Source organism: Rhinatrema bivittatum, chromosome 6 (genome assembly GCF_901001135.1).
Source record: "Rhinatrema bivittatum chromosome 6, aRhiBiv1.1, whole genome shotgun sequence".
Lineage (NCBI taxonomy): Eukaryota > Metazoa > Chordata > Amphibia > Gymnophiona > Rhinatrematidae > Rhinatrema > Rhinatrema bivittatum.
Genome location: NC_042620.1, coordinates 136,014,539 through 136,026,905, shown reverse-complemented (window position 1 = coordinate 136,026,905; position 12,367 = coordinate 136,014,539). Strand labels below are relative to the sequence as shown.

The following is a 12,367-nucleotide window of genomic DNA, read 5'->3' as shown; positions in this document are numbered from 1 at the left end:
CGGCTTTCACACCCAATAGCGCCATCATAAAAGGTGGCACTATTGGGCGTGAAATTGGCAGCGAAAAGGGTTCTTACCTTTTTACTGTTCACGAAGTCTTCACGGCGTCCATCCCGGTGCCGTCCCAACTCCTCCTGTTCCGGTCCTGATGCCGCCCTGACTCCGTCCCCATTTAGTGATCACAGGCAAAAAGGGACTTTTCGCGTGCGATCGCTTTGGAAAATGAGCCCCTTTGTGTGGGGCTGGCTGGGATTTTTTGCAGTAACCTCCCCAGTTCTCAGGGTACCTATACTGCAGGAAAGCCAGCTCTATGTGGTAGCCTAGCCATGTCACACAGTTCAGTTGGGTGCAGCTGAGAATCAAAATTTTGCCTCCCTTAAACTTCCTGTCAATGTCCACGGACCGCTGCCAAAAGTCCAGAGCAAGTTCACAGAGCCAGAGCCTCAGCTTCCAGTGTCTCCTATTTCTCCTTTTTCTTCCAATCCTCCCTTCGCTCAGTGGCCTGGCTCCTGATCAGAGACAAGGCTATTAGGCGCATTCAAATTCTGCATCTACAGACCTATGGCAATGATTTTTTTTTTCAAATTTTCTTACCTTTCTTGTTCAGCAGAATTAGTTAATCAGTATCCAGGCTGTCACTTATGAATAAATCAGTCAGGGGCAGGTAGTGTATGAAAGGTGAAACAGTACTGAAATTGTATTGTGAAGTAAAGCGGGGTAGCAAACAGACAAAACCTTGTAAAAAAGGGAGGGCAAGGTTTATAGAATTTGATAGTCCAGGATACCATTTAAAACCCTTCTGCAAACTTCAAGATTTTCAATTGTTTACAGTTTAATATTCAATAGGACAAGTGCTCATTAACTGCACCACATAAGCATAAATAGAGCAAAAAAGTAGTGAAGAAGTCACAAATGAAAATCCTTTTAATTCCAAGTGCCAAAATATAATCACGTATACAAGGCAGTGATTGATCTGAAAATCAAGAAGTAATTTATTTATTCCTTGAAAATACTGATGTTCAGAGATATCCTGAAAGATGCTGAGTCTCCCCGACAAATACGTGTTTCACAGATATACTGCATCAGGAGGGACAGATTACTGCTTGTGTCAACAAAGAATGCTTGCATAAAGATCTGCGTGCAGTCTCAATGTAACCAGTAAGCTAATTCGATACAAACTGAGCAGGAGTATAAAAAGTATGCAAAATGAAAAAAACATTCTAAAAAGTAACATCCTGAAAAATATACACTAATGCAGAAAAGTGCTTTAAATAGTGCTTTAAAACAGGAGTCAGGAGCATGACCTTGCATGCAAGATTGGCATTGGGCATCGCAGCTTGGGCACAATCTTGTATGCAAGGCCATTTTGGTAAGGCAAGAAAAGTCAAACCAAAGGGTAAGAATTCTAGTGCGGGAACATATAGACAAACAGTATGTACTTAGGTGCTGTTCATCCCTAATTGTTGTAAGTGCTTGTTCCTAAATGGCCTTGCATGTGAGATTGTGCCCAAGCCCAAGTTGGGATGCCCAGTGTCAGTCTTGCATGCAAGGCCATTTTGGTCGTATCCCTTGTAACTTCCAGCCCTGCTTTTCCTGTTTGCCCTGGTGGGGGGTTTTGAGGTTAATCTTGGCATGGGTACAGGTCAGTGCTGAAGGACTGCAGGTGGCACTGCAGTGCCTCAAAGTTTTGTTCTCTGCCTCCATCTGCTGGTAGGGATGCATAAACTTACTTGTCTGGACTGATCTGGGGTATTACAGGAATGAAAATTACAGATAAGAACCAATTTTCCTTTAGATTCTGTAAATGATAGAGATGTGAATCGTGTCCTCGATCGTCTTAACGATCGATTTCGGCTGGGAGGGGGAGGGAATCGTATTGTTGCCGTTTGGGTTTTAAAAATATTGTGAAAAATCGTTAAAATCATGAGCCAACCCCCTAAAACCCACCCCCGACCCTTAAATTAAATCCCCCACCCTCCCGCACCCCCCCCCCAAATGCTTTAAATTACCTGCGGATCCAGCGGTGGTCCAGAACGGCGGCGGTCCGGAACGGCCCCCTCAATTGAATCCTTTTGTCTTCAGCCGGCGCCATTTTGCAAAATGGCCGCCGCAAAATGGCGGCGGCCATAGACAAAAACGATTCGACGCAGGAGGTCGTTCCGGACCCCCGCTGGACTTTTGGCAAGTCTTGTGGGGGTCAGGAGGCCCCCCCAAGCTGGCCAAAAGTTTCTGGGAGTCCAGCGGGGTTCAGGAAGCGATTTCTTGCCGCGAATCGTTTTCCGTACGGAAAATGGCGCCGGCAGGAGATCGACTGCAGGAGGTCGTTCAGCGGGGGTTCCGGACCGCCGCTGAACGGTGCACATGCTGGGCAAGGGTAAATCACTGAGTCCAGTAACCAGGGGGCTGGAAGGCCCGGTGAAGGCAGAGCGGTCAGAGAGAGACCCTGGTCTGTTGAAAGGAAACAGTCTGAGCACAGGCCCGGGGTCTGTAGTAAACTGTGGAGTGGAGCAGGTAGGAGACGGGACCGGAGTCCGTAGCGTGTAGTGCACTGACCAGTAGAAGGCAGGACTTGAGTCTGAAGTGTGCAACGGCGCAGGAATGGAGACGAATCCAAGTCGAGCTGGCAGCAGAAAAAGCAGTCTCTGGAGTAGCGGAAGTCAGAGGCTGGCGGCAGGCAGAAGCGGAGTCGGGCACAAGCTGAGTTCAAGGCAGGCGGCAGGCAGAAGCGAAGTCGGGCACAAGCTGAGGTCAAGGCAGGTGGCAGGCAGAAGCGAAGTCGGGCACAAGCTGAGGTCAAGGCAGACGGCAGGCAGAAGCGAAGTCGGGCACAAGCTGAGGTCAACCGGAATGCAGGACAGCAGAAGCGTAACTAAGAACTACTAACAGTAGCGACCCTCGTTGCAAGGCAATGAGAAGGCAGGCGAACGCTGGTTAAATCGGGCTTGGGGCGTGGCGTCATTAACTCAGGCGGGGCCAGACTTCCGGCGGCCATGCGTCCAAAATGCGCGTCCTTGCACACGCTCGTGGCAGCAGTGAGCTGATCGAACAATGGCGGGCGCCCTGGAGGCCCAGTGAAGCCGCGGACGCGGTGTACCCCCTGTCGGAGGTGAGTCCCAAGCATAACAGATAGGGGGGAAGCGGTAGAGACCGCAACACTTTCTTCTCAAAAATTTTTCTCAATGAATGAATCGTTTAAGAAAACAGTTTGATTTAACAGAGGAGGCATTTCCCTTATAATGTTTTGAAAGATATTTTATAAAATCGCATATGGGACACTTTCTATGAGAGTTGGTATTTATTGGTTGATGTAACAAGTATCCCTTATAAAATCAGAACTGGGTGCATAGTATTTTGGTTACTCTTATTTTTGAGCATTGTGGCATGGATATACTTAGAAATCTTATTTTCTACATCATCAAAAGAATTTAAGTCTGCTGCGACATTAGAATCCCATGGATTCTTCCCATATACTGCTGCTGCAATCTCCAAAAAGTGCTTTCTCTTTGTTTCAGCTTTTAATTCTAGTTTAGTGTCCTTGTGATTCTTAACAAATGACACCTTCTGTTGCCACATAATGCTAATGTTAATTACACACACAGAATATTCTGTACTCAATAGATTTTCTTATGTACTATCCTGCTTTCTGCAGATTACAAGAAAAATTCTTAACACAAGCTAGATGGTCCCAACATAAACACATCAGCCCTTCACACTAAAAGATGAAGGGGAACACAGACACAAATTAAAGACTCATATACAACTTTTACCTTTGATTCCCAGTTTTCATAAGCATTTTATACGGTTTATTCTCCCATCCCGGGATATCTAGGAAGTCTTTTAACCCACTAGTTTCACCCTTTTTTTTTTTTCAAGAATTATACATTTTATATTGCTTATTTACATGTTATGCTACACTAATTTTCCTTTCACTTTCTGCATAGCCCAGCTCACTGCACCACGCTGTATTTGTATCGCCCATATGGCTGCCCTCTCTGCCATCACTTGATATATGTCCACTTTATCTTTACAAATCTGCAACTGACATTGCAACACCACTCTATCCTGCCTTAACGTCCCTAATTCTTCTTGGGCTGCAGCTAGTTGCTACTGCAACTCATTAACCCTTAAGTGAGTTTTCCTATACCCAGTAAGAGGTATCCATCCCTGCCGGGCAATGCACGCCATTTCTTTCCCTGCAACTACAGGGATCTTTTTTTTTAAAATATCCACCATCTCATGGGGTTCTATGCCCACTTTCACACAAACCAGTATTACATCCCCACTCCTTGGCCAGCAAGGAGTAGGGTACATCTTCGCAGCTGAGAATTTCCATTTGGGCTTGCACCTCCTCCCCTGCAGATTCTTTACTGTCCTTCTTTCATTTTTTCTCTTAATCAAGGACATCCTGCTCACAGCGCCAAATGTAACAAGATGCCCGAATGGGAGGTAGGCAGGCCTGCAACACACACACACTGACACACACACACACACACACACACTATGATACAAGATACGAGATATATAGTGATGAAAGTATAGCTTTATTTACAGCACACATACTTCATTTCCATGACTATAATACATACCAAATCAGCATCCTGCCACTCATCAGGTCAGGGAACCCCAGTGCGACTGAAAAACAGGAGCACACAGCTAATTAGCATCCTGCCACTCATCAGGTTGGGGAACCCCAGTGTGACCAAAAAACAGAAGCACATAGCTTTAACAGGAAACATCCTGCGCCACTTGTCAGTGCACAGGTAAGGCTCCAAGTTCCCATGGAGTACCCTGAACTTTTATAGGGCTTTGTAAACAAGTGTGTGTGCATAGATGAGCCAGCACCTGGGTCTGCGAACCTTTCTGAAGGACTTCTGGCCAGGCATTCCTCCTCCTGTTGAATCAGGTCCCAGGCACAGATAAGCTACTCTCCCCCACAACCACTTGTGTAAACCCTGCTGATACAGCTTTTTGCTTAAAAAACAAGTCCCCAGCTCAGAAAGTTACAGGACAGCATAATGTTTGTTCTGAGAGCATTTTTTAACCCATCGTATTACAGTTTGTTATCCCTTCCCCCCCAACCTCATCACATAACCAGCACAAAACAGAGCTAGAATTAAAAAAAAACAAAAAAAAAACTGCAGCAAAGGAGAGCTTTTTCACTTTTTTTCCCCATACCTATACCTTTTAGCCATTAGGTTGAATTTAAGCCTATTCCTTATTTCATTTTATCCTCTTATTTATTCACACAATGACTCAAAATCTAGGATCCTCATATACTAGCAGACAAAAGCAACATTGCAGTAATTTCATGCATGCCATACAGAAAATGCCCTAGTCTAAAAAAGCCAAACAAAACACAAGCCAAAGCATAAAAAACACAAGCCAGGCTTGCCTCTCATCAAACTTGCAGGCAACCACCCCATTATAACAGCTGTTGGCCATGAGGGGAGGGGCATGGCTAAAACCCCCATACCATAGACCCCCAGTCCATTCACCCTACCAGTACCGACATGTCAAGTCCCAGGGTGGGCTTCTCAAATGGGAAGGAAAAGCCTGCTCTAAAGGTACCCCGGTCACACCCCATCATGCAGAGGCTAGGGAAGGAGGCAAGGATGGTCATTCCATGCTCCGACCATAAAGGGATGGGCAGGCAGGGTAAACCTTGGCCACTACCTGTCCCAGAGGGGCCAGCTGGGTTTACCATACCCACTAATATGTCCAAACCTAAGGGGGTAAGCAGGCAGGGAGAGGGAGATACTTTGGCCACTATTTGTCCTGAAGAGGGTTGGGGGGCTTAACCCACTGACAAACATAGACCCTATAGGGTGAGCAGGTAGGGAGCGGGAGAGGACTTTGGACATTACCTGTCCTGCAGAGGATTGGGAGGCTTAACCCACTGGCAAACACTTACCCTTTGGGGTGGGCAAGCAGGGAGTACTTTGGCTTCATTCTGTCCTGGAGAGGCTGAAGGGGTGGGCTCAATATAGTCCCATACATTCAGAAGGGTAGGCAAATTGGGATGACTTCTGCCACCATACCCCAGCCAAGAGCAACAGAAATAAAAACAATCTTTTTGAGGATTTACCTGTGGCCTCCTTATTGAAGATGATCACACTTTGTAAAAGATTTATCCCACCTCAAGGGGCCCGGAAAACTGGAGGGCATCCAGGATCCCTTTGCCTGAGCAAGATACAACCCATGAATGCCACCAGCCCTGCATCAAACAGCATTCTGCAGAAGGCACTGGTGTTGTGACACTGGCCTCTAACCCTAGTGGAAGCATAGGCCACCAAGCTCTAAAAGGAGGAGAAGTCCTAGATACTACACCAAAGAAAAAGAAAGACAAGAAAAAACTCCTGACCCCACCCCTGAAGAAGGGGAGGAGGTGGAGCCCCTGCTTCAATATATACTCAACCTCCAAAATCTTTTACAGCTGTGGCCACAAACACCCCCCCTCCAACCTCCATGGCTCAAGCCCAGACTGGAACAGTTGGAGGAGACAACAATGGACTCTCAAGGAAGCATGGGGTTACTACCCTATCCTGGCTTTCGATGACATCTATGTATACTTTTTGGCTCTTGCGCTCATGGTGGGCAAGCTGAATGTGGTGGCTGCTGGATGCATGTAAGGCAAAGCTTTCATGTTCATGCAGATGCTGGCGGCCTTGCACTATGCTCTAAAGTTGTGGGGGAAATCATCCACCTGCTGGAGCCTCTGGAAGTGCCATGCTTTAGAGTGGTCATCTCTAACCTACTACCCTATCTCCTGGATGTGCTGCTCCATCTTGCACACCTGGATGAAATAAAGACCGTTTCAGTGTCATCCCTCAGTCACCATGACCAAGGCCTAAGGCACATGCTCACCACTATATTATATAAGCAGCAGGCCTGGATCATTTTGCTGGAAGGGCAGAAGGAGTTGGAGGGGCACCTGGAGATCAAGTATGAGGGTATCCTCCACATAATTTACTACCAAATCGAGGAGGCAAGATGTTTTGTGTCAAGGGTTGGTGCACATGCACCTCATATACCCGAAGGCTGGGAGTCACAGGAGGGCAGAAGCCTCCCAGCTGACTCAGGCTAAACCCACTGCAAGCCAAAAGAAACAATTCCTTTGGGGAAAGATGCCCAAGCATGAACCTCCACTCCCTCCACCTCAAGCCTAGTGAGTCATTTTGCCCATATTATTTCTGAAGGTGGCATTTCCTTAGGGCCCAATTTTAAATAACATTTACATTCTTAAAACTGGGTTTTACACATGTTAAATGCACTTTACCTGTGTAAGTGGGCTTTTGAAAATTTCACATTATTGCCATTGAATTGTCCATAGGATTTATCCATCTAAGTACACTTTACATGGGTAAATGGCTTTTGAAAATCAGCTTGTTACAATAGTAGTTACATTTACATGTGTAAATCCATTTGAAAATTACCCCCTATATGTCTGCCGGGCCAATGTGCCCGGTTGGTGGAAACCCCTCAGCACCAAATGCATTCAGGAAGTAGGGTCAGTATAACTTGGGTCAGAAGGAGACTGAGGCCCCTGCGTGCCCCACCCATGGCCACCATCCAGGCATTACTGAAGGCAGTCCGGGAACAAAGCCAAACCTTTGAAAACTGTTCCCTAATACAAACCACTCATAAGGTCCAAAAATCCATGGGAGTATGAGTAACAAGGAGCCCGAAGATGGGTTCAACTCCCCATCCCTGGGAGCAGAGGTGAAGGGCAAGATCTGTCCTGGACCCTAACAGAAGACCCAGACACAGGGAGATCTGGTAATAGAGTAACCCCCTCAAGAAATATGAAGGATAGAATAGACCCTTTCCAGAAAAAGAAATCTTCCAAACCAAAAGAAAATCAGATCTACAAGGAAAAGGTAGCTCTACAGCAAGAAGAGGGAGGAGGGGCGAGAAAGTGGATAGTCAACTGGACCCTTTCAAACCCCCATCCACATTATCAAGGGGACCTCCTGACACCTATCTGCCCTGCCCTCATGTCACAGGCATATGGAGCAAAGGGAAGGGTAGGTCAGGAAAGGGAGCAGGTAAGTTTAGTGGAGGATGACTCCAGGCTCAATTTTGTCCAGAGCCTTCTGGTCAATTTCGTCTGGATATCTTTTGGAGAAGGGACATCAACAAGATGGAGGCAAAGTATTTGGCAAATGGGGCAAATGGGGAAGAGGTAGCATTATCCTAGCAAGGGCTGTATGAGAGGTCATCTCACCACCCAAATGCCTATCATCATTACCCATTATACATTACTTATACCAGCCAAATTCCCCACAGAGACAATGACAGGAACACCTCCCCCTGAACTCTTCCACCCCTGCAGGAGAGGGAGTTACATCTTTCAGATGTGCGTCGGATTCTCTTGCAGTATACGGAGTCACCAATCTTTTCCAGCGGTCAGATAATCTTTTTGTGTTGGTTGGCGGGTGAGAAAGATTACATGTTGGCTAAAGGAGACCATTTGTGCAGCGTATATTTGTAAGGATCACAAGATTCGGAGCGGCCTTGGAGGGAATGGGGGAAGCCATTGGGGCTCCCCTAGGGCTCAGTGAGCGCAATGTGCACAAGTGTGCACCCCCTTGCGCGCGCCGACCCCGGATTTTATAACATGCACACGGCTGCACATGCATGTTATAAAATCAGGCGTAAATTTGTGCGTGCCGGGTTGCGCACACAAATCTACACCCGCGCGTAGGTACGAATATCTGGCCCTGTGTGTTTTTCCAGCTGGTCACTGTGAAATATTTCTAAGAGTTTTTTTCAGTTGTACACAAGTTTTTGGTGTTCTGGAGGTGTCAGAGGCTCCAGTGCAGGGCTTCCAGCCCTGCTTTTCCTGTTTGCCCTGGTGGGGGGTTTTGAGGTTAATCTTGGCATGGGTACAGGTCAGTGCTGAAGGACTGCAGGTGGCACTGCAGTGCCTCAAAGTTTTGTTCTCTGCCTCCATCTGCTGGTAGGGATGCATAAACTTACTTGTCTGGACTGATCTGGGGTATTACAGGAATGAAAATTATAGATAAGAACCAATTTTCCTTTAGATTCTGTAAATGATACCTGAGATATTTTCTTGACAATGTGCAGCAAGATAACTGAGCAGACTAGATGAACCAGTTAGCCTTTCTGTTTCATCTACTATGTAATAATGATCTGTACAGGGAAGGGATAAGGAGCATGGGAGCATGAAAATACAAAGAAGAAAAGGGAAGAAAGAGAGAAAGAATGGAGTATCAGCCTAGGAGTAGAATCTCAGGAATCAGGGAGAAGAGGTGGAGGAAAGGGAGAAGAAAGGATATGTATGTGGGAAATAGGAGAAGGGCATCTGGGCCAGGGGAGGAAATATGTGAATTTATATATGCTCATTTATCTAGTAGGGTGGTGAATGAAAATAAGGAGGATAAGGAATGATATTCTGAAACTGGTCAAGCTTCTCTAGCTGACAGGCTATATGTATCCTGTATAGACAGGAAAATAAACAGGTAGACTGTAATTTTCTATATTCTTATGTAAATAGGTGTGGTTAGTAGGCTGGATTTATATAAAAGGTTAGGTATGCAGCTCTTTAGCAACTCTTTGGCAGAGTTTATCATTGCATTATCCCTTTCAATTTCATCTTAATGCTATCCTGGGGAGATGAGGATGCGCAGCACCAGGTTAGTTAAATTACAGTGTTTTGTGCTTTTCTAAAATGGGGATTAATGCACTTTTTTGGTTTGGCATCTGTATTTCTAGGATCAGGGTGATTTCTGTGACTTCTCTGGGAGGATATTATTTGGCAGATGGAAGCACTTGTATTCTGTCCTAGTGGCTTCTCTCTTTTCCCCCTGTCCCTCTATCTCCTAGGGGTGTGCATTCGTTTTCAACTTAAATGGAAAACGCAACTTTTTTTTTTTTTTAACTTAAAAAAGTGATGAGGCGTAAACGATCAGATTTCCAACTTATTCAACATAGCTATGTTGAATACGTTGGAAATCGCGATTGTTGATCTAAATAAAAATTTAAACCCCTCACCCTCCTTAATCCCCCCCCCCCAAGACTTACCAAAACTCCCCAAGCTGGCCAAAAGTTCCATGAGGGTCCGGGAGCGGACCCGCGGGGAATCACGTGATGCCGCGTCACTCCGACGTGGCGTCGGATGTCACGTGATTCCCCACGCGTCCGCCGTCACGTGCTCCTTGCAAAGGAGTTCAGAAATGGCGTCCTGACCCCGCTGGACCACCAGGGAGTTTTGGTAAGTCTTGGGGGGGGGGGATTAAGGCGGGTGAGGGGTTTAAATTTTTATTTGCACATATGGACATAGACTCAACTTATGGAATTCTCCATATGTTCATATTGACCGCAAATGACCCCCCCTTTCGACTTATGGACTTATGAACTTAAACTTTTGGTCTGCACATCCCTACTATCTCCCATCCCAGTGTTTTTATTTTAGGAATTCAAAATAAATTGAGAAATTAAAAGAAAAGGAAGAACAGTAGCATATTCTGGAGAGAAAAGTAATTCAGGAGGCTAAGGGGAAATGAATTATATCTTGGAAACAGCCTCTGGGAAGGAAATAAAGTTTTAAATACCAGAGATTGGGCTGGGGAGACAGCAGGGAGAAGGGAAGAGGAAGGATTAAGGATCCAATGAAACAGGCAGCAGGGATTAAGAGTCAGAACTAGCTGGTGGAAGAAGTGGTAAGGAAGCGTTCAGAGGAGCCCTGGCAGCCCTTTCTCACCCTTCTACTGCTTTCTTACATAGCTGCAGGGCGAGCTTCCCTTCCTTTGCCCTGGATTCTCTAATACCGCCAGGCTCTTTGGATCGCGCAATACAGGGTGGTGGCGGCGGGGGGGCGGGCGAAGTGTGGGGCTGACCTGCGAAAGCTGGCAGCGATCACACCTCTGCGGTGCGATCCCTGCCGGCTTTCACACCCAATAGCGCCATCATAAAAGGTGGCACTATTGGGCGTGAAATTGGCAGCGAAAAGGGTTCTTACCTTTTTACTGTTCACGAAGTCTTCACGGCGTCCATCCCGGTGCCGTCCCAACTCCTCCTGTTCCGGTCCTGATGCCGCCCTGAACTCCGTCCCCATTTAGTGATCACAGGCAAAAAGGGACTTTTCGCGTGCGATCGCTTTGGAAAATGAGCCCCTTTGTGTGGGGCTGGCTGGGATTTTTTGCAGTAACCTCCCCAGTTCTCAGGGTACCTATACTGCAGGAAAGCCAGCTCTATGTGGTAGCCTAGCCATGTCACACAGTTCAGTTGGGTGCAGCTGAGAATCAAAATTTTGCCTCCCTTAAACTTCCTGTCAATGTCCACGGACCGCTGCCAAAAGTCCAGAGCAAGTTCACAGAGCCAGAGCCTCAGCTTCCAGTGTCTCCTATTTCTCCTTTTTCTTCCAATCCTCCCTTCGCTCAGTGGCCTGGCTCCTGATCAGAGACAAGGCTATTAGGCGCATTCAAATTCTGCATCTACAGACCTATGGCAATGATTTTTTTTTCAAATTTTCTTACCTTTCTTGTTCAGCAGAATTAGTTAATCAGTATCCAGGCTGTCACTTATGAATAAATCAGTCAGGGGCAGGTAGTGTATGAAAGGTGAAACAGTACTGAAATTGTATTGTGAAGTAAAGCGGGGTAGCAAACAGACAAAACCTTGTAAAAAAGGGAGGGCAAGGTTTATAGAATTTGATAGTCCAGGATACCATTTAAAACCCTTCTGCAAACTTCAAGATTTTCAATTGTTTACAGTTTAATATTCAATAGGACAAGTGCTCATTAACTGCACCACATAAGCATAAATAGAGCAAAAAAGTAGTGAAGAAGTCACAAATGAAAATCCTTTTAATTCCAAGTGCCAAAATATAATCACGTATACAAGGCAGTGATTGATCTGAAAATCAAGAAGTAATTTATTTATTCCTTGAAAATACTGATGTTCAGAGATATCCTGAAAGATGCTGAGTCTCCCCGACAAATACGTGTTTCACAGATATACTGCATCAGGAGGGACAGATTACTGCTTGTGTCAACAAAGAATGCTTGCATAAAGATCTGCGTGCAGTCTCAATGTAACCAGTAAGCTAATTCGATACAAACTGAGCAGGAGTATAAAAAGTATGCAAAATGAAAAAAACATTCTAAAAAGTAACATCCTGAAAAATATACACTAATGCAGAAAAGTGCTTTAAATAGTGCTTTAAAACAGGAGTCAGGAGCATGACCTTGCATGCAAGATTGGCATTGGGCATCGCAGCTTGGGCACAATCATGCATGCAAGGCCATTTTGGTAAGGCAAGAAAAGTCAAACCAAAGGGTAAGAATTCTAGTGCGGGAACATATAGACAAACAGTATGTACTTAGGTGCTGTTCATCCCTAATTG

The 12,367-nt window shown here is 45.8% G+C and overlaps 1 protein-coding gene across 2 annotated transcripts in view; it reads left to right on the top strand.

Moving 5' to 3' along the window:
• The window catches only part of B4GALNT2 (beta-1,4-N-acetyl-galactosaminyltransferase 2), a 412,142-nt gene that overhangs the window by 148,826 nt on the left and 250,949 nt on the right, over positions 1-12,367 (top strand). Inside the window, exon 1 of one of the 2 annotated variants that reach the window (XM_029605961.1) lies at positions 9,581-9,656. The exons of the other annotated variant lie outside the window; for it this stretch is intronic. Within the exon in view, the coding sequence (XP_029461821.1) occupies positions 9,637-9,656 (20 nt within the window). The 5' untranslated portion in view covers positions 9,581-9,636. Of the gene's footprint in view, positions 1-9,580; positions 9,657-12,367 lie in introns of those variants that run through there. 2 annotated transcript variants of the gene reach the window in all.